The following is a 24,854-nucleotide window of genomic DNA, read 5'->3' as shown; positions in this document are numbered from 1 at the left end:
TTCTGTCCCGAATTTCATCTGCCACCTATCCTCCCAGTCAGCCAACGTGTCACACTGTCCTCCTCATAGTTTACAATCCTTCCAAGATTCCTTTCCTGCAGTTGGATCTGACAATGGGGAACAGGTTTCCAGTGAGGAAATGAGACTCTAATGTTGGCATTGTCATTTGCTTTTGGGTGCCAGGGCCATATATATCTGAGCTACAATAAACAAGTACTTAATTCCAATTTAGGATCAGAGACACAAGATGCAAATAACAACATCTGACACATACTTCCTCCCCTTGTTCTGTTTTGTAAATGTGTACAAGTATGCGGAATAGGAACAGGAATAGGCCATTCAGCCCCTTGAGTCTGTGTTGCTATTCAGTATCATCATGGCTGATCTGATTGTGACCTCAACTCCATATTGTGCTTCCGCTGCCTTCTGAGGGAGACAGTTCCAAACTGAAATGTCATAACATTCAAGGGTTTGGGCCTTGAGCTGGAAAGTGGGACGAGTGAAGATTTCATGTAGCTTCGGGAGTACAAGCTTGATGGGCCAGGAGGCCCGTTTTGCATCATAAAATTTTATGACTCCCCACCTTCTGTGAGAAAGAAATTCTCCTCCTCTCTGTTCGAAACTGGTGACCTCTTTAATTTTTAAACTGTGACCTTTAGTTCTGGATTCTCCCACAAGAGGAAACATTACTTCCACATATACGCTGTTAAGCTCAGTCCGGCTTGTCTGTGTTTCAAGTGCTTTAATTGGGTTTTGGCCCAATGGAGTACAGTTGTTTCAGTGGATAGAGAGTCACCAACCATCTGCAGTAGACATACTCTTTGACATTGGGGAGTATCAGTTTCCATCTGTCCATAGGTTCAGTTCCATGGATTTTAATGGATTAGATGTTCAGCTGAACTTTTCCTTCTGTAAATACAGAATTCCGTTTCTAAGTAGGAGAATAAACTGGATCTTGATAATTAGAGGTCTGTAGGTTTGCTATCAGACACAGAGAAACTGTTAGATGGCATTGTTTAGCACACGATGGGACTCCCAGCTTAGTTTCAGAAACCCAGCTAGCTAACCTGACTGAATTCACTGAATCGTAGAAATTGTTATAGCACAGGAGGAGACCATTTGGCCCGTTGTCTGTACTAGCATGGATAGAGCTATCCAGCCTCTCCTACCTCCCAGCGCTTGCTCTGTAACCTCATAAGTTACAGCATCTCCAAAGCTTGTCCAAGTGTTATTGAAATAGGATGAGGGCTTCTGCCTTCACATCTTTGCAGCAGCCACACACTATTACACTGTTGAATTTAAAAAAAATTCTTCAGTTTTAATCCTCTAATCCTTTTACCAATTAATTTCAATCTATACCCGTTAGTTATTGGTTTCCCAGCTAAAGGAAATTGCTCCTTCTTAAGCTCTCTTCTTTTTTTATTTTCTCTTTCTTTCATATCTAGAAGTGCTCTTACACACAATTTCCATCACCACATCGCTCATAGTATCTAAACATCCCTCATAATTCCATGCACCTTGATTTCAAGAAGTTAAATTCTTTGCAGAAATAGAAACTAGAACTAAAAGTTGGCCATGTGGCCCTTTGAGGCCATGCTTCCATTCAATTCTATACCAATGCCATATTTCTGCTTAGATCCCATACCCCTTGTTGCCTTGATACAATGGGTAAAGGGATGGATGACTGTTGTCCTATTCATTGCTAAAAGGGACTCAATAAGGAACAGATTTGGATTCCTGTTAGATTCAGTCTTCTAGGTGGCATGGGTTTGTATCCCACCACTGCTGCGACTTGTGCTAAGGGGTGGCACGGTGGCTCAGTGGTTAGCGCTGCAGCTTCACAGCGCCAGGGACCCGGATTAGATCCCACCCTCGGGCAACTGCCTGAGTGGAGTTTGCACATTCTCCCTGTTTCCTCCGGGTGCTCCGGTTTCCTCCCACAGTCCAAAGGAGTGCAGGTTAGGTAAATTGTCCTTGCCAAATTGCCCATAATGTTCAGGGATGTGTAGATTAGGTGGGGGTTATAGGGGAATGGTTGTGGGTGGGATGCTTTACGAATCAGTGTGAACTTGGGCTGAAGGGCCTGTTTCCACACTGTAGGGGTTCAAAATGAGTGTATATAATGAATTAGAAGGACCGATATTTTGTTGGATGGGTAGTCAATTCAAGTGTCTGAACAGATAGTTAATTAGTTTTGGTTAAGCAAAGATATATAGGAATATAGGTCAAAGGCAGGTACATGGAGATAGGCCACAGATCAGCCGTGATCCCATTGAATGGTGGAACAGGCTCAAGGGGCTGAATGGCCTACTCCTGTTCCTGTGTCCTTAGAGGTTTGTTGTTCTTAAGAATGGCCTTCAAATTGATGCTGTTGCAGTTCATCGTGTTTGTTAACAATTTAAATGGGGCATTGATAGAAGCATTTTAACATGGTTGAATGCAGGAAAAAAATGCATAGGAGTTATTGATTTAAAAATCAATGAGTTACTGCCAATTTTAGACCACATGGGGGAAATAAACCTGTGTCTGGGTGATGTCCTTTAATGTGGACAAATACATCATTAGAGATTAGTGAAGCCTAGACACATTTACACTTTGGGAAGAAATAGACTTTAAAAGTAAGATGTCGAGAGATAGAGCTGGAAGTAATTATTGATCTGTTATTGCACTCAAACAATGTACAATGCCCATAGATAGGACAGATATTTGGTTTTAGGAGGCACTGAGAGGACTGCGATACAGTACTCTTAGAATATTCTGGTGTATCTGCACAGTGAAGATTATCTTTGGCCTTTGCACATGGTGAAGGATATTGAAGCTCCGAAAATGGTGGCTAGGAAGGCAACCGGAATAACACTTGAATCTTGGACCTGTGATTTATAAGGATAAGATACTAGAATTATTTCCAAACAAGAGCATCTGATGACAGGAAGTTCTAACAGAGAGAGGGAGCGGACTCTGCTTGGTTCTTGGAAGTGAATACGATTGAAGATGGTGGGATTCGAAAGACACCATCTCCACTAAAGGTAAAGTCACCACAGCCGAAGGCTGCTGTCTCATTAGAGAGAGAGAGAGAGAGAGAGAGAGAGAGAGAGAGAGAGAGAGAAAGAGAAGACTGGTGGTGATTTAATCTGAGGTTTACTACCCTCAGGTGAGGGGAGAGGTTGAGAAGGAGAATGCTTCACGGCAACCTCAGCTAACGCAGGAATTGAACCCATGCTGTTGGTGTCACGCTGCATGGTAAACCAGCCATCCAGCCAGGAACTAAGCAATGCACACAATCTGAATTACTCACCGGGGAGGAGCACATTTTCACAGAGTTTGAGGTTAGACTTCCTCAACATGTGGTCAGTATGGCATTCCTGCCATCCCTCAGTTGTGGAATGATGGGTATGAGTGATGGGCACGTTTACAGTTGGGCAGGATCAGTTGCTAGTCCCTGTGCCAGAGCCTGAGTGGATAACCTTTTGGAGGGCAGTGAGGAGTTTCCTGGATTGGTGGCAGGCCTGGGCTAAGGGGATGAGTCTCTTCTCCTTATCTTTGTTGCTCATATTGTTTCACAAATTGGCTTAATTGTGGCGGGGGCTAAACATGATTGTGGTGAAATCCCTGTTCCTTCCCAGTCATAGAGTTATACAGCACAGAGACAGACCCTTCGGTCCAACTCATCTACACTAACCAGATATCCCAATCTGACCCAGTCCCATTTGCCAGCATTTGGCCCATATCCCTCTAAACTCTTCCTATTCATGTACCCATCCGCATGACTTTTACAATTTGTAATTGTACCAGCCTCCACCACTTCCTCTGGCAGCTCATTCCATATACGCACTACTGTCTGCATGAAAAAGTTACCCCTCAACTCCTTTTTAATCTTTCCGCTCTCATCTTAAACTTAAGCCTTCTAGTTTTGAAATCCCCCACCCTGGGAAAAACGACCTTGGCTATTCGAGTCAGAGTCACAGAGACGTACAGCATGGAAACAGACCCTTCGGTCCATGCCAGCCAGATATCATAAATTAATCTGGGCCCATATCCCTGTAAACCCTTCCCATCCATATACCCATGCAGATGGCTTGTAAATGTTGTACCAGTCTCCATTGCTTCCTTTGGCAGTTCATTCCATGCCCACTCCACTTTCTGTGTGAAAACGTTGTCCCTTAGGTCCCTTTAAATCTTTCCCCTCTCACCTTAAACCTATGCCCCTAGTTTTGAACTCCCCCACCCTGTGGTAAAAACCTTGTCTGTTCACCCTATTCATGCCCTTCATGATTTTATAAACCTCTATAAGGTCACTCATCAGCCTCCGATGCTCCAGGGAAAATAGTCCCAGTCTATTCAGCCTCTCCCTATAGCTCACACCTGCCAAACCTGGCAACATCCTTGTAAATCTTCTCTCAACCCTTTCAAGTTTCACAACATGCTTCCTCTTAGCGGGGAGACCAGACTTACATGCACTATTCCAAAAGTGGCCTAACTAATGTCCTGTACAGCCACAACATGACCCCCCAACTCATATACTCAATGCACTGACCAATAGAGGAAACACCAAATGCCTTTTTCACTATCCTATCTACCTGAGACTCCATTTTCAAAGAACTATGAACATGCACTCCAAGATCACTTTGTTCGTCAACACTCCCCAGGACCTTACCATTAAATGTGTAAGCCCTGCCCTGATTTGCCTTTCCAAAATGCAGCACCTCGCATTTATCTAAATTAAACTTCTTCTGCCTGTCCTTGGCCCATTGGCCCATCTGATCAAATCCCGTGGTACTCTGAGGTAACTTTTTATCATTGTTCACTGCACCTACAATCTTGGTGTCATCTGCAAATTTATTAACTATTCCTCCTATGTTCATATCCAAGTAATTTATAAAAATGACAAACATCTGTGGACCCAGCACCAATGCTCGTGGCACACTGCTGGTCACAGGCCTCCAATCTGAGAAACAAACCTCACCACTTTTGTCTTCTACTTTCCAGCCAGTTCTGTATCCAAATGGCTAGTTCCCCCTGTATTCCATGTGATCTACCCATGCTGCTCAGTATACCATGAGGAACCTTGTCAAACAACTTACTGAAGTATAAATAGACCACATCCACTGCTCTGCCCTCATCGATCCTCTTCGGTACTTCAAAAAGCTCAATCAAGTTAGTGAGGTACAATTTCCCATGCGCAAAGCCACATTGATTATCCCTAATCAGTCCTTGCCTTTCCAAATACATGTAAATCCTGTCCTCCAAGATTCCCTCCAATAGCTTGTCCACCACTGAGGTCAGGCTCAAACCCTCCAACCTTGGCAACATCCTTGTAAATCTTTTCTGAACCCTTTCAAGTTCCATAACCTCCTTCTTATAGCAAGGAGACCAGAACTGTATGCAGTATTCCAAAGTTTTATGTTTCTTTTAGCAGTGTGTAATGAGAGATCTGATTTGAGAAAACATTTGATTAACCATTTCAAAATCTGGATGAAGACATGCTCAAGGTGTGTCTGAACAGCTGGCAAAGTGAAGTAAAACCAGACATTACAGTTTAATATGTATACCCTATAACCACAGTGGCTCAGAAGTCGTGTGCAATGCCTTCCAAACCAGTGATCCTTAAGATTCAGGAAAATTCTCAGTTCAATTATTTCAGACAGGACAGTTTTACCAAAGACTTAGTTTACAGGCTAGAACATTGTACAGTACAGCACAGAACCCAGCCCTATTGGCCTGCACCGACCATGATCCCATTCTAAACTAATCCTGGCTGTGTACACATGGCCTGATCCCTCTATTTCCTGCCTGTTCATGTGTCTGTCCAAATGCATTTTAAACATTGTTATTGTATCTGCTCCTGCCACCTCTCCTTAACGCCCTCTGTGTTAAAAAAACTTACCTCGGACATCTGCTGAAAACTTTGCCCCTCTCACCTTAAACCTAGTATTTAACTTTTTGTAATATTCAGTAATGGGATGAGAGCATCGCTGGCCAGGCAGCATTTATTTTCCGTCCCAAATTGCCCAGAGGACAGTTCAGAGTCAACCACATTGCTGTGGGTCTGGAGTCACATGTAAGCCAGACCAGGTAAGGATGGCAGCTTCCTTCCATAAAGGTGAACCAGATGGGTTTTTCTGACAATCGATTCATGGTTACCTTTAGATCCTTAATTCCAGATATTTTTATTGAATTCAAATTGTACCATCTGAATGGAATTTGAACCTGGGTCCCCAGAATGTTATGTGGGTCTCTGGATTAACAGTCCAACGATAATACCACCAGGCCATCGCCTCCCCCAGGCCATCTATCCTCCCTATCCATGCCTCTCATAACTTCATATATTTCCATCAGGTCACCTATCGGCCCCTGACACTCTAGTGAAAACAATCCAAGTTTGTTCACCCTCTCCTAATAGCTAATACAGCCCAATCCAGGCAATACCTTAGTAAACCTCATTTTCACCCTTTCCAAAGCTTCCAAATCCTTCCTATAGCATGGGGACGAGAACGGTACACAATACTCTAAATATGCCCTCAGTGAAGTTTTGTACAACTGTAGTGAGACTTGCCACCCCAAGATCCCTCTGTATACCAGTGCTCCTGAGGATGCTGCCAATTACAGCACACTTTGCTCTTGCATTTGACCTCTCAAAATGTGTCACCTCACTCTTGTCCAGATTAAACTCCATTTTGGTTCTTAACAATGATTCCACTAAGAACCCACACGTGTGACTGCTTACCTGCAGTATTTTAAAGATAAATTCCTCCACCGCGAACACTCGGGAGCAGCAGTGTGTACTATCTACAAGGTGCACTGCGGAAATTCACCAAGGCTTTATTGACAGCAGCTTCCAAACCCCCAAACTCTACCACCTGGCACAAGGGCCAACACAACCTGAAATTTCCCGTTCTTGTCAAACAGCATCCTTAATGCAGCTGTAGCACCATTCCTGCACTGCCACTGGATCAAAATCCTGGAGCTAAAAGCTAGTTTCCCCGTAGACCACATTGGGCAGAATGCCATGTATTGATTGAGTAACAGAAAGGTAGAATAGGAAGTGGGTGGAAGCTAGATGCCTCAATGTTTCTCTTCACGATCTTTTTCTCCAAATCATGGTTTCAGGCGATTGCCCATATTTTGCCATTCCGACATGACAATCAGCATTCCTTGGATCCCATTTGGAACCAGCATCACGTTGAAAGAGTGGAAATCGTCATGAAGGAGACTTTGGATTCTAAAGGTAAGGATAGTCTCTGTGCAGGAAATTATGCTGCCCCCGCAACATAGAGACATAGTGCTTTGTTAAGTGGAATTTTCAATGTCACCCCAAACATTTTTGGGACAGTTGTTTGAAAAATGAAGCTACTTAACCTGAATACTATAACAGCTCAATCTATTTCCTGCTGAATGCAGATCGGCAACACAAAATTGACCATCAGTTACTGATCTCATTCAGAGGTACTGGGTATACTGCTGGGACAAAGCTGAAGGAACTGTATGTTCTACGTCTGCCAGGGGATTTAACTGAGCTAATTGGGTAAAATTGTGGTTGACTCTTAATTGCCCTTTGCATAATTAGGGATGGGCAATAAATGCTGGCTTAGACAGCGATGCCCTCATCCTGTGAATGAATTCAGAAAAGGCCAGCTCTGGTCAGTTCAATGATTTCTAATTAATTCCAGAGTGGCGATGAAGTGGGTTTGGGGGTGGCCGGTGGGGTGCTTGTACAGACAACAGCACACTGTATAAAAAAACGTAGAATTTAATTTAATAGCACAGCAGTGTCTGGATTTCCTATTTTAGCTGTGCACGTACAGAGAAGAGCAATAATAGTTAATGCTGAGTTTCACCAATCAACCATGCTACACATTATGAACCCCAAGTGCAACTAGATGTTGTGATGAAAGTTGTGCAATACATATTGCACTCATTTTGAAAATTTGGATTCATTTAAAAAGAAATGCAGGTGGATGTGAAGGTTTTTGTTTAATGGTCAGCAAGTCAGTATGGAACAGTGAATCAAATCCATCCTTACCAGAAGGCATGTGACTACAGATTTTTGCGGGTTTAAGAAAAAGATATTTTGGATAGGAAGGGTAAACAAGTTACAACTAATAATTTTTTTTTCTGCTAAGTTCAGAAGAATCAGGACTGAGTTCAGAAGCAGGTTTTAGTTTCTCTTTGAGTACGAATTTGTTACTTCAGTTCAAGGGAAGCCAGTCACTTTAGCAGAAATGACTAGTTTGTGAAGTTTCCAAGTCCGGAAAGTTTGGTGAGAAATCCTGAAAATTATTAGAGTTGAGAGAATTTAGGCATTCACATTTATAAAGAAATCCGTAACACAATAAGAAACAGGAATTCAGCCCCTTGAGCCTGTTCCGTCACTCAGTAGGATCATGGCTGATCCAACATTTCTCTCGTCCACCTTGCTGCCGTTTTCCCCATAACCCTTGATACCTTGAATGACCAAGAATCTATCTCAGCCTTAAATATACATAAGGACCCACGGCTCTCAGTGGCAAGGAATTCCAAAGACTCAAACATGACAACAGATTCTGAAAAGAATCATTGTCTCCACAGTCCAGGGGCTAAACACTGGAGTTAAGTAGAAACCTAAAGAGTTGAGGAAAGGGTGAAACTTGTCTGGACTTCAGTCTCGGAAATGGATGTTTTCAGGAAATGAGTTGAAACTTTATGTTGAAGTTCATTTTAGGATCTTTCTGACTAAAATTTATTTACAGCTATAGCTTGGTTTCTTTTCTTTCTTTTGTGTAATTAACTTACATTTTGTTGTTGAAGACCACCCACAGCCTGTTATGAAGATGTTTCAGTGACCAATCACCACATTAACTAAATAAATTTAAACAACTACACGATCTATCAAACCAGGTATTATTTTGGGATCTGACTTGTCCAATTAGGCTATCAACTTTTTACTTATTCATGGGATATGGGTGTCACAGGCTGGGCCCAGCATTTATTGCCCCTTCAGAAGGTGATGGTGAGGTGCCGTCTTGAACTGCTGTAGGTTGACCCACAATGCCCATATGGAGGGAATTCCAGGATTTTGATCCAGTAACCGTGAAAGAACAACGATATGTTTCCAAGTCATGATGGTGAGTGGTTTGGAGGGGAACTTGCAGCTGACAGTGTTCCCATGTATCTGCTGTTTTGTCCTTCTAGATGGAAGTGGGCAAGAGCTTGGAATATGCTGTCAAAGGAGCCTTGGTGAGTTTCTGGGATCATATCCATGTGGATTCCCTGTGAGTTTCATGGGTAGAGATGCCAGGGATTGTTCACAGTGCGTAACATGAAATGGTTTAGCTACATTTAAAATCCTGGAGGGAATAACCAAGGCTCTGTTTGGTGGAATAGTGAAAAGTAGGTGTCAGGTCAGGGGCCACAAGTAATATTGAAATTTGTGTGAAATAGTTTAAAATTGTTTTCACTGATAACGGGACCTGAGTGTTGAGTGAAAATGAGAGCAGTTAATGAGTAGGTTAGGAGAAAAGCTTACAGTTAAAAGGTTATGAGAATATAATGCGTATTGAAACCTAGTGAAGCACAGTGTTTAACAGGGCATCAGAGAAATGTTTGAAGATGATTGTTAAGTAGCATAAGGAGAGCAAGATAGTATCAGAATACATAGTGGAGCTAATTCAGTCACAATGGCATCCTACTGTGTTGGAATTGCTGTGACAATATCTGGGACATTCTCACTCCATAGCTAAAGGCAGAATTATCTGACAGGCTTTAACTTCTTTACGTTCAGTGAAAGAAGTGATCCCAGCCCTCACGGTGAACTGCTGAGAGGATGATTGGAAAATGTCCATGTCAGGTGCATGTTCAGATTAATTCTGGCATAAAGAAATCAGAGCTTTCTGCCTTCATATTCTCCATCTTTTTGAAGCCTTCTGTCAACCCTTTGAATGTTTTCATTTCAACTCCCCATCAAATTTCTCACCTTGTCCCTCAAATAGAGCAAGCAACTTCACAGCAAATCTTGTATCCCTTGGGGTTTTCAAGGATACAACTGTCTAGAATTGTCAGCGTAGAAATAGGCCATTTAGCCCATCTCCAGCTCAACTCCAGCCCTGATTTCATCTATTCCCATCAGCAAATCAGGACCAGCCTTCTGCAGAGATAGTAGGAACTGTTCTGAGGAAGGGTCACCGGATCTGAAACGTTAGCTCTGTTTTCTCCTCCTCAGATGCTGTCAGACCGGCTGAGCTTTTCCAGCAACTTTGTTTTTGTTCCTGATTTACAGCATCCGCAGTCCTTTTGGTTTTTATTTAGTAGAAATTGCAGATGCTGGAGAATCTGAGATAATAAGGTGTCGAGCTGGACAAACCCAGCAGTCCATGCAGCATCGGAGGAGCAGGAAAGCTGATGTTTCGGGTCTGGACCCTTCTTCCAAAGGGCCCTGACCTGAAACATCAGCTTTCCAGCCTTCTGCATCAGGGTGACCCTCAGTTATAACTCACCACAGCAACACCAGGAGGATCTGAATGTTGAAAGAGCCGAACAGGCTTGAGGGGTGGTTTGCTGTGTTCCTACCCTGTGCCCCTGTGTTTATCCAGAGAATGGTTAGAATGCTGAGCTTGCCTTTACTTAGTGCATTTGGGGTGATCAGCAAAGATGTCCTTAGCAGGAAACTAGGTAAGGACATGATGGGGAAAGAAATTAACTGTTATTTTGAGTAGAATGCACTGGTGAAAATGCAAATATCACTATTCAGCCTGTCGAGTCTACACGAATCCTTCGAAAGTGCATCCCACCCACACCTACCACACCCCATCCCCATAACCCTGCATTTTCCATAGCTAATACAACTAACCTGCCCATCCCTAGGCACTACGGGGTGATTTAGCATGGCCAGCCTATCTAACCTGCACACCTCTGGACTGTGGGAGGAAACCCACACGGACATGGGGAGAATGTACAAACTCCACACAGACAGTCACCCGAGGGTACAACTGAACCCAAGTCCCTGGCACTGTGTGGTAGCAGTGCCACCGTGCTACCCTCGTTGGATTAGGTGAAGTTGGGTGAAGGAGAGCTTGTGACCAGTTTCTGTGCGGTGTGTCCTGTGCAGCCCTATGTGATAAGCCATTATTTGATTGAAGGCAGTTGCTTTGAACAGTCCGGCAGCAGACTGACCCATTGTGGGGAGGACTGGCATATCGGTAATGTCAGGAGTGACCCAGAATTCCCGGCTAATGTTCAACCAACTTGGGTTCAAATCCCATGGCAGGTGGTGAAACTGGAATTCAGAAACATCTGGAATTACAAGTTACTCTGATGCTTCACAAATTTGTAAAAAAACTATCTGTTTCATCGATGCCTTTCAGTGAAGGAGATTTCCCATCCTCTGGTGTACATATAGCTCTTGACCGACAGCAACATGGCACACGATGGAAGGAAACGGGATGGACCGCTGGCATTGACTATGGAACCAGACAACATGAAACCCAGCCCTGCCATCCCTACAAACTCCTTCTTGCCAATGTCATGCTAAAATGAGAAGAAGGAGTTATCAATGATCCAGACACCACCATCACTAAGGGAGGCAATGACCTAGTGGTATTATTGCTGGACTGTTAATCCATAAACCCAGATAATGCTCTGGGGACCAGGGTTCGAATCCCACCACAGCAGATGGTGGAATTTGAATTCAATAAAAATATCTGGAACAGAGAATCTAATGATGACCATGAATCCATCTGGTTCACTAATGTCCTTTAGGGAAGGAGACTGCCATCCTACAATGTGGTTGACTCTTAACGGCCCTCTGGGCAATTAGGGATGGGCAATAAATGTTGCCCCACATCCCATTAATGAATAAAGAAAAAGAAAAAAAAAACACCATTCTTGGGTATGTCCTGGCCCATGAAAAGTTGGAATCTAAGTTGAGCAGATAATATGGCAGGCTATTGGAATATTGGCCTTTATTTGCAAGGGGATAAGTGTATAAAAACTGCAAAGTCATGCTAAGGCATTAGTTAGACTATGCATGGAATACTGCGGAAAATTGTGCTCCCCTTGTCTGTGGAAAGATGTGATAACACTGGAGGTGACATTAGGGAAGGACAGTGGGCTAATACCAGGCACAGAGGGACTAACTTTCTGGGAGAGGTAGAGTAGGTTGGGCCTGTACTCTTTTTGGAGTTTGGAAGAATGACAGGAGACCTTATTGGAAAAATTCTCAGGGGGCCTGACAGGTTAGAGGGGGAGAGGATGTTCCCCTTTGTGGGAGAGTCTAAGATGAGCAGTAAGGGGTCACCCATTTACGACAGAGGTGAGCAGGAATTTTTTTCTCTGAGGACATCACAGAGGGATGGCGAGGTTGTGCTGTTAAATATATTCAAGGCTGAGATAGATTCCTCATCAGCAAGGGAACTGAGGGATACCATGTTAGAGCAGGAAGTGGAGTTGAGGATTATCAGATTAGCCATGATCTCATTGAATGACGGAGCACTCTCATTGGGCTGAATGGCCTCTTTCTGCTCCTGTGTCTTTGGGCATTGGTAAGAGCCGGAAAGCTGGGTTTTCTCTAAAGCAGAGAGCATCACTAGAATCTCAGTTATTAGTGCGGAGAGCCCAGGCAGGGGTCCTCTGATGGAGAAGTCACCTTCAAAAGGCAGATGCAGCCAACGCTGATGAACTGCAGTGGTTCCATCCAGTCCCTGCCTGTACTGTACTGTACTGCTTTAGTGGTGAACTATGCAGCCAGAGGTTGCAGGGCCTACTGGAGATTGCAATTTCTTTCCCACCCATCAACATGTTCAGACGGGTTATGAATCACTTCTGGAGCAGATGGGACTTGAACCAAGGCCTCCTGGTCCAGGAGTAGGGACACTACCGCTGTGCCACAAGATGGCTGCATTAACCCAGCACACAAAACTGCTTTTCAACTCTGATCCAAACCCGTAGCAGTGTGAAGGTCTAGGTACCAGTGGCCTGACATTATCTCCATAGCAGCTTTGAAATATGAAAATAAAAATATCAGCTCCTGTTATTCCATTCCGTATAATTTATGACCCGTAATGAGTAGGTATTGTTTCAAAACCTTCTGGGTCCCTGGAGTTTCAAGCCGCACTGAAAAATATTCCTAGTTCTGCCCTTGAAATTTAATGCAGGATAATCATGCTTCCCATTAAAACAGCTATTCAGGGATCAAGCTGTGTTCTGTTGTCTTATTTTAGGGGACACTTTGAATGCTCATAGTTTAGCCTTGCTGGCTCTATCAGTGCTGAGTCAGTCTCTCCACGTCTAATCACCAGGCACTAGTGAATCAGCAGTATTGATTAATTTAATTAGTCTTTCATGCATTGACTGAGGTACAAGGAAGGAACACAGGCTACAGATGTGAATTGGCAATGCACAAATACAGAGGCACAACATCAGCAGACCCCTTGCAGAGATGATGCTGTTTCATTCACCTGTCCTGTACAGCTTCCTGTCATTGAGTGTGATGTATAGACACCTCCGTTAATGCACACTTCCCAGAGTGCTATTTAATCCTGCAATTGACCATGCTTTAGAAGAGAATAAATGATTCTTTCCTTGAGAAGTCACCTGTTCTGAATCAGGGTGACCTCTATTTTTCTTTCCCAGAACACATTAATAAGTGAACGAGTGATACATCAGTGTTGGTCCAAAGTCACAACTTGTGAAACTGGGGCAGTAGATTCATTATTGCTGTGTGTGTGTTTGTGTGCGCGTGTGTTTGCGTGCGCGTGTGTTTGTGCGTGTTTGTGCATGTGTTTGTGTGTGTGTATGTGCATGTGTGTGCGTGTGCGTGTGTGTGTGTGTGTATATGCATGCGGAGAATATTCAATTTCTCTTTCTCAGTGCTGTGTTAACTGTGTTTATTTTCATCCAGTTTTTCTCCCCTCGCTGCTAACCTGGTGTGACTGAGAGAGTGAGCAGTTGGCCAGATAGCTTCCAGGGCTTGGTCAGACAGCAGGAAGCCCAGTTCCTTACAGGCTCATAGTCAACAAGATGCTCAATGTCTCTAAACCATCCACAGATGGGGAGTTATTGCTGGATTATTAATCCAGAGACCCAGGGAATGTTGGGGAACCTGAGTTTGAATCTCCGCCATGGCAGATGATGGAATTTGAATTCAGTAAAAAAAAATCTAGTATCAACAGTGTAATGATGACCTTGAATCTAGTGTCGATTGTCAGGAAAATCGCATCTGGTTCACTAATGTCTTTTAGGGAAGGAAACTGCCATCCTTACCTGGTCTGGCCTACATGTGACTCCAGACCCACAGCAATGTTGTTGACTCTTAACTACCATCTGGGCAATTAGGGATGGACAATAAATGCTGGTCCATCCAGAGACGCTCTCATCCAGTGAATGAATATTCAAAAAAAAACTGACACCTGCACGGATCTTGCTTCCTTTGGGTCAGTGCTCACTAGTTCAGCAGCTCCCTGCAGTGCCACCCCCTGAACCCGGGTTTTATCTCCTGCCACTTACAGAATTAAAACAGATTAAAGTTTGATTCGAAAGGGGCCACTTCATGAGTGCATCAGTTCCATGGGGAAGGTGACTCACATTGCCAAGACGTTCGGCCCTATTGGATAGAAGGGTGAAATCAGAACTATGAAATCTGTTTGGGCATGTGAGACTAAGATTGTTTTAGCTTGAAATTGAAAGGCATTTCAAGGTCTATAGCAGTATGGTTGAATATAATTTGGGTAGTGCCAGAATCTCTCAATGTTCAAACTGGAGCATTTTTTTTGGCAGAACACAGTTGGGGACATTATTCCTGCTTGTCACTTTGGCAATGATTTCTAATTATTGATGTTCGGAGGTGATTGATGCAAATGAAAAATTTCAGTTGGTGTGGCACTTCATCCATGGAAGAGGCGATTAGTGTTGTTTGTCTTATCTTTCTAAATGTTGTTCATCAACCTGCTGTTACATACCTCTGCAGCATGTGGGACTTAAACCTGGGCCTCTTGGTCCAGAAACGAATCTGCAGTATTGATTAATTTAATTAATCTTTCATGCATTGACTGAGGTACAAGGAAAGAACACAGGCTGTGGATATGAATTGGCAATGCACAAATGCAGAGGCACAACATCAGCAGACCCCATGCAGAGATGGTGCTGTTTCATTCACCTGTCCTGCACCACATGTCATCTGCTTCTATTCTGAGTTTGCAATCCAGTCAAGCAGACCATAACACTTTGTCAAGGGTCACCTCAACAAAGTTCCTGCTACATACATTGAAGAAAAACACCTTTACCTTTGACTTCTCTGGGTTGTGTCATTAATATCCTTTGTTGAAAGGGAGCTAGATTTGTCTGGGGCTCCTGGCACAGGTCACAGCGGTGGCATGTACCACTGAGTATGCTGTTTCTCTCAGAACACATTGTTAGGTGATGCATAAACAGATTTCCAATCCTCCTGAAACACTTTGAGTCTGCTCAGGCCAACATTTATTGCCCATCTCTAGTTGAGTAGTCAATCATGTTGGCATGGGTACTGAAGTCGCATGTATGCCAGAGGCAGGTAAGGAAGCAGTTTTCCTTTCCTTAAGGACTTCCTTAGTCAACTCAATGGTTTTTACACCAATCAGCAATGGTTTGGTGGTCGCCATTAAGCCTGTTCCCTATTCCAGATGTTATTGGATTTGAATCCCATGATCTGTCACGGTGGGATTTGGCCCAATAGGGCTTTGGGTTGCTATTCCAGTGATATGACCACTACTCCACTGCTTTCCCTCCGCACTCCACCAGGGAACATTATTTGTTTTCTCTTTCACACCAGACCTCTAGTGGGTGAGACGTATGAATGGTGGCTGGTTAATACCAGGAGCAGAAGGGCAACCCTGGGCCAAACTCTTACTGTGCGTGAGGTGAACCAACGGACCGGTCAGTCAATTGTTTTGCCAGGGTGTTGGGAAGTTTTTGGGGAGTAGCATCAATCACCGTTGGGAATTCTGTTTACAGGCAGAGGGCGATTACACTTTTCATACCATTTCCCAATACAAGGTTCATACATTTTGCTGCCATTTCATGTGTCCAATTACCTGGATATGCGAAAATGCAGCAGGTTCCAATTAGGAAGTTTCTGTGGACATTGAAGTCTTATGCCGAAGTGTCCAATCTTTGAGCTTATCAGTACAATTTGAGCAAACTAGAAGGATTCTGCTCCTCTTCTGTCCTCTCCAGTTTCCTGTCTACACTCAAGCTGTCTGATTCACTTGGTGCTCCACCTGCAGCCCATTGAAGGAAGTCCTTCAAATTGACACAGTCTCCTGGAGCTCACCATTGTCACAGAGAGTTTTGGTGTTGAGAACGGGCAGGCAGTGTCACCACAGGTTACCATCACACATTTAGGGAGGCTATGGCCTAGTGGTATTATCACTGGACTCTTAATCTAGAGACCCACATAATGTTCTGGGGACCTGGGTTCGAATCCTGCCGTGGCAGATCGTGGAATTTGAATTTAATAAAATACCTGGAATTAAGAATCTAATGGTGACCGTGAATCCATTGCCAATTGATGGGAAAAACCCATCTGGTTCACTAATGTCCTTTAGGGAAGGAAACTGCCATCCTTACCTGGTCTGGTCTACATGTGACTCCAGACCAACAGCAATGTGGTTGACTCGCAATTAGAGATGGGCAATAAATGTTGGTCGAGCTAGTGATGCCCTCATCCCATGAATGAATAAAGAAAAAAAAACATCATCTGTAAAAGGGGTAAATTATTTAGACTAGCTCAGGTTATTTTGTGGCCAAGTACCCAGAGCTGGTGTTGCCAACATTTCATTTCTTTCTTACTGTTTGGATGAATCATCTATTGGATAAATTGGATAGATTGTTCATAAATTGTGTGGTTATTCTGTAATCTCATGGGAACAAGGAAACTGTCTTTAAAACAGAGTCCAGTTCTGGGAAGAAATGTTACAGAATGGCAAACTGTGACATGGTTGGGTTTTTTTTAGTTGCATAGAATTAAGTGCTGTAATCTTACAAACACACACACCATTCATGTAGTGATTGTATTCACTGCTCTGTAATTAGAAAGTCTTTTTGAGAATCATTTCAGCAGAAGTTCTGCAAGAACATTTCAGAAGTTTATGTGCTGATACAGACAGAACCTTTTTCCCTAGAGTTGAAATGTCTAATATTAAGGGGTATGCATTTACGATGAGAGGGGGAAAGCTCAAAGGAAAGGTGAGGAGCAAGTCTTTTTACACAGAGAGTAGTTGGAGCCTGCAAAGCGCTGCCAGGGGTGGTGGTGTGTTTAAAGGACTTATAGATAAGCACTTGCATTTACAAGGAACGGAGGGATATGGACCACAGGTGATTTGTTGACATTGTGGGCCAAAGGGTCTGTTCCTGCACTGCACTGTTCTATGTCTCCCCTTCCCCCACTGCATCCCTAAACCAGCCCAGTTCATCCCCTCCCCCCACTGCACCACACAACCAGCCCAGCTCTTCCCCCCCACCCACTGCATCCCAAAACCAGTCCAACCTGTCTCTGCCTCCCTAACCGGTTCTTCCTCTCACCCATCCCTTCCTCCCACCCCAAGCCGCACCCCCAGCTACCTACTAACCTCATCCCACCTCCTTGACCTGTCCGTCTTCCCTGGACTGACCTATCCCCTCCCTACCTCCCCACCTACACCCTCTCCACCTATCTTCTTTACTCTCCATCTTCGGTCCGCCTCCCCCTCTCTCCCTATTTATTCCAGTTCCCTCCCCCCATCCCCCTCTCTGATGAAGGGTCTAGGCCCGAAACGTCAGCTTTTGTGCTCCTGAGATGCTGCTTGGCCTGCTGTGTTCATCCAGCCTTACATTTTATTATCTTGGAATCTCCAGCATCTGCAGTTCCCATTATCACTGTTCTATGTTCAATGTTTTGTGATTAACCACTTTCCATTTCTGTGGAGTCTGTTCAGTGTTCCCCTCTCATTGCTCACTTTTGTGAATAACTCCCTCGTCATGACTGTAACTTGCCGATTAGTTACGGTTGTAGCAACAGGTATCTGGTGTGAGACAGAAATATTGTATCTCCCGTGTGATCAGGACGATTGTTTTGCTGGTGGATCTATTTTCTCTGTACCAAACACATGAGGTGAAGTGCCAGATCAGAATAGACATAGGCTTGCCTGTGGGTAATGCTTGTTTGCAGTGAAAGCAATAAAATAGGTTGGGAGTGAACCAGAAACATACAGGTGTGTTTATTCAATGGGCCTGTTTGGCACATCCTGCTGACATTTCTTTGGCACAATATGTAACACTGCGACGTAGCTTGTATTGAAATACTGTTGGCAGGAGATACAATTGTGGATGAAAGTGGCACTGAGGCTTTTTGGTTCTTTCTCCCCATTATTAGATGAAGGTTTGCTGTGTAATGTTTCATGAAGCTCCTTCCTTTTCCAACGGATTAGTCAAAACTGGTTGAAACTGAGAAACCGATGGTCCTACAGCAGGAGATGGAGGGCAGTGTTTCTTCAGCCTGTGGGCCCCATATCGAAGGAAGGATGTGCTGGTGTTGGAGGAAATTTACAAGAATGATCCTGGGGCTGAAGAGCTTGTCGTATGAGGAGCAGTTTAGGACTCTGGATCTGCACTTGTTGGAGTTTAGAAGGATGAGGGGGAACCTGATTGAAACTTACAGAATACTGAGAGGTCTGGATAAAGTGCACATAGAGTAGATATTTCCATGAGTAGGTGAGATTAGCACTTGAGGGCACAGCCTCAGAGCAAAGGGATGACCTTATAGAACTGAGATGAGGAGGAATTTCTTCAGCCAGAAGGTGGTGAATCTGTGCAACTCTTTGCTGCAGAGGGCTGTGTAGGCCAATCATTGAGTGTACTCAGTACAGAAATAGATAGGTTCTTGATTAATAAAGGAATCACAGGTTACAAGGAGAAGGCAGGAGAATGGGTTTGAGAATCTCATCAGGCACAGTTGATTGGCAGAGCAGACTGGATGGGCCAAATGACCTAATTCTGCTCCTATATTTTATGGTCTCATGGTTCATGATGGATGTGGATTCCAAAAGCACCAGCTGGCCCCTGGTATCTGCACTAGATATCCAATGTTCACCTGCAAACGTTGAAGTGCTTGCGTGCGTTGAACTGGGATTATGTTCTATCCCAAACCTATCCCCGTCCAATGTCCATGCTTCCAGTAGTGATGGAAAGCAGTGACAATGCCAGTTCTCCCAGCCTGAACCTACAAGCGTAGAGGCTAATTGTGACTTCCCTATTATTGCCTTAGCTGAGATCTTTGCCGTTAGCACCCATCAGGATTTGAGAGTAGGATGTTTCCTGCTGTGTGGATCACTGGATAAGCTGAAGAAGCTATCAGTGGAGCCTTTTGCTGTTTGTTACTAGAAGGAAGTTGGCCCAGCCAACTTACTGCCCTATTACTGACCAACTGCTCAAAACAAAAACTACGAGGGATGGTGCAGGAGGAAGCACCACAGGAGATGTTGAAGGATTCATGCTGAGGGGAGAGATGGTGGCAATCTCACAGGATGAGTAGTCTATAGAGACCTAGGCTGGTGCTGTGGATACACAGTTCATATCCCACCATGGGAACTTAAAACCTAACTAATAAATCTGGACTTGAAAGTTTGTCTCAGTAGTAATAACGATAGCAGCGATCATTGATTGTGTAAAAAATCCACCCAAATCATTAATACCTTTCAGGGAAGGAAATCTGCAGGTGGCTCCAGACCCACAGTAAGGTGGTCGATTCTTAATTGCCCTCTGAGATGACCCAGCAAGTTACTTAGTGCCAGGGCAATTAGGGATGGGCAACAAATGCCGGCCTTCCCAGCAACATATTGCTCAATCCTTTGAGTATGAGAGTTGGGAAGTCACGGTGAGGTTCTACAGGACATTGTATTCCATAAGTGGCATCACCAGTGTCCAGTTCTGGTCAGCTAGTCATTGGAAGGATATCATTAACCTGGAGAGGGTTCAGAAGAGATTTACCAGGATGTTGCCGGGTATGGAAAGTTTAAGTTATAAGGAGAGGCTGGACAGGCTGGGACATTTTTCACTGGAGTGTTGGAGGCTGAGAGGCGATTTGGTAGAAGTTTATAAAATAATGACAGGTATTGATAGACTTAATGGTAGTTGTCGTTTCTCTAAGATGGAGGATTTCAAGACCAGGGGACACATTTTTACGGTGAGAAGAGAGAGATTTGAAAAAGACAGGAGGGACAAATTTTTTACGCAGAGTGTGGTCCGGATGTGGAATGAACTTCCTGAGGAAGTAGTGGATTGTGGGTACAATTACAACATTTATAAGACATTTGGATAAGTACATGAAAAGGAAAGGTTTGGAGGGATATGGCCCAGGAGCAGGCAGGTGAGACTAGTTTAGTTTGGCATTATAGCTGGCATGGAATGGATGGGCCGAAGAGTCTGTTTCTGTGCTGTATGACTCGATAATACCTCTATTGCATGAAAGAATAAAGGCAAAAGAGGCATGTGGAACAAAATGTTTTAATTGAATTCCACTTGCAAATTGAAAACATTATGCTGCTGAGAAAAGGCAATATTTTCCAATTTTCAAAGGAAACTTTCTTGTTTTGAATTTCTCTCCCATAATAAGTTGAGCCTGGTGAAATTAGTTGAAGAGCGTAGCCTCGGTGAGGTTACATTGCAAACACAAATGGTGGATCGAAAACAAAGGGACTTTTGAGGGCTCTAGGTCGACGGTGAATCAGTGTGTCTTTTGTGGTTTGCCACACTCTGAACTTGCAACTGTGACTTTCTCAAGGTGAACTGCGCCCTGTGTAACAATGTTTGAAAATCTGGGACAAGATAAACGCCAGCAAAGGGAGAAGATTAGTAAGAGGGTAGAGCCGTGGATGTTAAATTCTGACCCCATACAAAATTCTTATCAAATGTCAATTAGACATCTGAGTTTTGTAAAGAAAATAATTCAGGCTTAGCACTGGTGGAATTGGACTCAGTGCTTCTGGCTTGAATAGGAGTTGGAAGTCGATCAGAGTTTGTGCAGCTTCTTGATGCATCGCTACAGTGATTTGCACTGTTTCTGGAACCATCAGGTAGGAATATTAGTGAACTAAGCATTGGTGTCCCACATGGTTGAAATGCTTCCCAGAACTTTATTGAAGCTCACAATTTGACCCTTTGGGGCAACTAAAGTAGAACAAAGCTGTAGGTATTTTTGAAACTTTAGCCCAATGAGAATCGACACCTGTGCTTGGTTTTCATTGGGCAAGGATATTAAAGATGGCAGAGCCAAGCCGGCTGGATGGAAAAAAGATGAACATCACTTGGCTCTAGGAATTGGCCAAGTTCACAAGTGTCCTAAACCCTGTAACAGCTCTTTTAAAGCTTTTTTCCATCATTTTCACAAAGATTTTGGATCTAAAAGTTACTGTCAGGATCTGATGGTGTCCTCTTTGATTCAGCCACAATTTTAATTGAACTGTGGAAGAGACTTAAGGGCTGAATGGCTTTCTCCTGCTGCTTTATCACAAAAGATAGCTATCAAAATGGGGAGGGGAATCAAAGAAGGGACCATCCATTTCCTTATACTAATCTTTAGATCCAACACCTTCGTAAAAATGATGGATAGAGGTCTGCAGTCAAAAATTATAAGTTTGGAGACACCTCTTACTCATAATGTGTCCAGTTCACTTGATCTCAAAGGGTCAGTTAACACCTTCGGTCAATTCAATAAGATTGCCACAATCTGATGGGTGTGAACTACATGCAAACAGTGCCATTCTCTAGATTTTATGAGCACTTATGGTTCACGGGGGCAAGAACTGATGGAAATTGCAGTGGATATGAGAATGTCTTTATTGTGCACTGTTTGTCCAAATGAACTGCTGACTGTGTAGGACATGGTTCATCGAACTGCTGTAAAAACATATTATCCAGAGCTAAGACTTCCCATGAATTCTGTTCAATTCTCCCAAGTGAATTATTTTCACTGCTGACTTAAATGAAGTCCTCTTTGTTTGACTGGATTACATCCATTACGCTATTTAACACCCAGACCTCACTGTCACTTTCTGTATAACCTTCACAGTTTCCCAACACAAATTCTGGTGCCCTCATTGTTGAAGACATTTAACTTTCCAGAAAGTGTTCCCACTGCAGGGCACGGCCTAACAAATTGCCTGGTAGCCTTCAATGCTGAGCCCTTCATAAAGACATTCATTCCTGTGGGAAATGGGTTCTTCACTTAAATGTGCCATCACAGGGCCATGTGGAAGAGATTTTCTTCGCATTCAGGACGCAGCAGTACATTGTGTCCTCTGACAGGCTTTCCTTTTAAAGCTTTTCTTGGAGAAGTATTGATTTATGCTGGGAAGTTGTTCTATAAATACAATCGCTGCTACATCTTGCAGATCGAGCTTTAAAGTTACCAGACTTGGCTGGGGATTGCAGCGTTTCCTGTGAGCAAATCTCACCGTGTGCAATCTTTGCTTCTCAGAGGCACAACCTTGACATTATCTGCAGAATCCTGGCCTAACAATGAATAAGCTTGCGTGGAGCTGCCAGCCACAGCTTACAGAGGGATTTTGCCTCCTCATCGGTTTTGCAGGAATGTTGGAAATGTCAAAATGCAACCATTGCCTTGCAGAATAAATCACTTGCGATGAAATCAACCAAACACAGGTTGTAGCACAGAGCGGAACATTCAGCCCCTTGAGCTTATGCCGAGTCCAGCCAGTCCTGCCCTTCCTCTGTGGACCAGCGGCTTTCTTTCACTTTCAGTGCTTGGTTAATTTCTTGTACGTTGCTTTAATTAAATCTGCTTTCATCAGTCTTTCAAACAGTGCCCATCAGATCAGAACCACCTGCTATGTCAAAACATTTTTTTGTCATATTGCCTTGGGTTCTTTTTTGCCAGTCACCTCAAATCTGTGTTGGGGCCCTATTGCCCCGATTCTGTCCCTATTCCTATTCTGTCTAGATCCCTCCTGATTTTGAGCCTTCTGTCAAAAGTCCTCCCAGCCTTCTCTGAGGACAGCTGCTCCAGCAGAAACAGAAATTGCTGGAGAAATTCAGCAGATCTGGCCACATTTCTGGAGAGAGAAATAGAGTTAATGTTTTGAGCCCCGTGATCCCTCTTCAGAAAGTTCTTAACTTGAAGGCGTTGTCACCTCTGGATTACTGGCATTGTCCATTGTCCATATGGCTTAGAAGGGGTGGACGCTGGGAAGTTGTTTCCGTTAGGCAGGGAGACTAGGACCCGTGGGCACAGCCTTCGAATTAGAGGGGGTAAATTTAAAACGGAAATGAGGAGACATTTCTTCAGCCAGAGAGAGGTGGGCTTGTGGAATTCATTGCCCCGGATGCAGTGGAGGCCGGGACGTTAGATGCCTTCATGGCAGAGATCGACACATTCTTGATCTCACAAGGAACCAAGGGCTACAGGGAGAGAGCAGGGAAGTGGAGTTGAAATGCCCATCAGCCATGATTTAAATGGTGGAGTGGACTTGATGGGCCAAATGGCCTTACCTCCACTCCTATGTCTTATGGTCTGTCATGTGACTGAATCAGCGAATTTTTATTTGTTGACCAACTGGCCCCTGGTAACCTTAAAGCTCGATCTGCAAGATGTAGCAGCGATTGTATGGGAGCAGGAAGGAGCAGGATGTCTGGATTTGCTTTCCCTACTCAGCAGCTGCTGTGCCCATCTGTACAATGTTGTGCCCCGAAGCATAATATGGCTTTGATGGGCATCATATTGTCAGTTCAGGCTATCAGTAACATCCTGCTTCTGGTCATTTATGTCAATACTGCTGCTGTGCTTCAAGCAGACCTTCAGAGTGTCTCTGAAGTACATGTTTATTATTTATTCACAGGATGTAGGCATTGCTGGCCATACCAGCATTAATTGTCCAGAGGGAAGTTAAGAGTCAACCACATTGCTGTGGGTCTGCAGTCACATATAGGCCAGACCAGGTAAGGATGGCAGATTTCCTTCCCTGGTTTTTACAACAATTGACAGTGGTTAGGGCAGTAGCCATTAGACCAGCTCTTCCTTCCAGGTATTTACTGAATTCAAATTTCTCCATTTGCCACAGTGGGATTCAAACCCATGTCCCCAAAACATTAGTGTCGGGTACCAAATTGCTGACCTTGCGATATTGTCGCAACACCATCTCTTCACCTGGAATTGGGGCATTTGAGAATATAAGACCTGGTGACCGCGGCAGTGTTTAGCTGTTTGGACCCAAGGTGTGGACCATTTCAGGCAATCTTATATGGCCCACTTGTGGGTTTCATTGGAACTTTAATTCAGTGATTCATCTGAAGGAGTGTGCCTTTGGAGCTGTGGGACACCCTCAGTACTGGATGTGAGTTTGCTTGCTGAGCTGGAAGGTTCGTTTTCAGACGTTTCGTCACCATTCCAGGTAACATCATCAGTGAGCCTCCAGCGAAGCGCTGGTGTTATGTCCCGCTTTCAATTTATCTGTTTAGGTTTCCTTGGGTTGGTGACGAAAAATGAACCTTCCAGCTCAGCGAGCAAACTCATATCCAGAACCTCAACCTGAGCTACAAATCTTCTCAAAACCCTCAGTACTGCACTGAACATAGGAATCAGAAGCAGGAACAGGCCTCTGGCACTTGGGCCTGTGATACCATTCAATACGAACACAGTGTCAGTGCAGGTTTCCATTCTGGATTGGCTCTGAAACTCACAGCCTCCTGAGGCTTGCTAGTTTCAGCTCAACTCGTTGCCACATCTGTTGGTTTTCACTTCCTGCTCTATATTTCTTCCAACTGCGAGGAAAACAATTTCTTTCAACCATTGCTTTCCCCACCTCACAAGTAAATGATTTGGTTACCCTATTCCAATAAGTGAACATTTCCTGTGTGTC

General features: G+C 43.9%; 1 protein-coding gene across 2 annotated transcripts in view; it reads left to right on the top strand.

Moving 5' to 3' along the window:
• Positions 1-24,854, top strand: part of h6pd (hexose-6-phosphate dehydrogenase (glucose 1-dehydrogenase)) — a 68,740-nt gene that overhangs the window by 26,942 nt on the left and 16,944 nt on the right. For both annotated transcript variants that reach the window (XM_048561480.2, XM_048561481.2), the window contains one exon: positions 7,108-7,225. In XM_048561480.2, coding sequence (XP_048417437.1) covers positions 7,108-7,225 — 118 coding nt within the window. The remainder of the gene's footprint in view (positions 1-7,107; positions 7,226-24,854) is intronic.

The sequence above is a fragment of the Stegostoma tigrinum genome, chromosome 28 (assembly GCF_030684315.1).
Source record: "Stegostoma tigrinum isolate sSteTig4 chromosome 28, sSteTig4.hap1, whole genome shotgun sequence".
NCBI lineage: Eukaryota > Metazoa > Chordata > Chondrichthyes > Orectolobiformes > Stegostomatidae > Stegostoma > Stegostoma tigrinum.
Note: the sequence above shows the minus strand (reverse complement) of the source record. Positions and strands in the feature narration are given on the sequence as shown.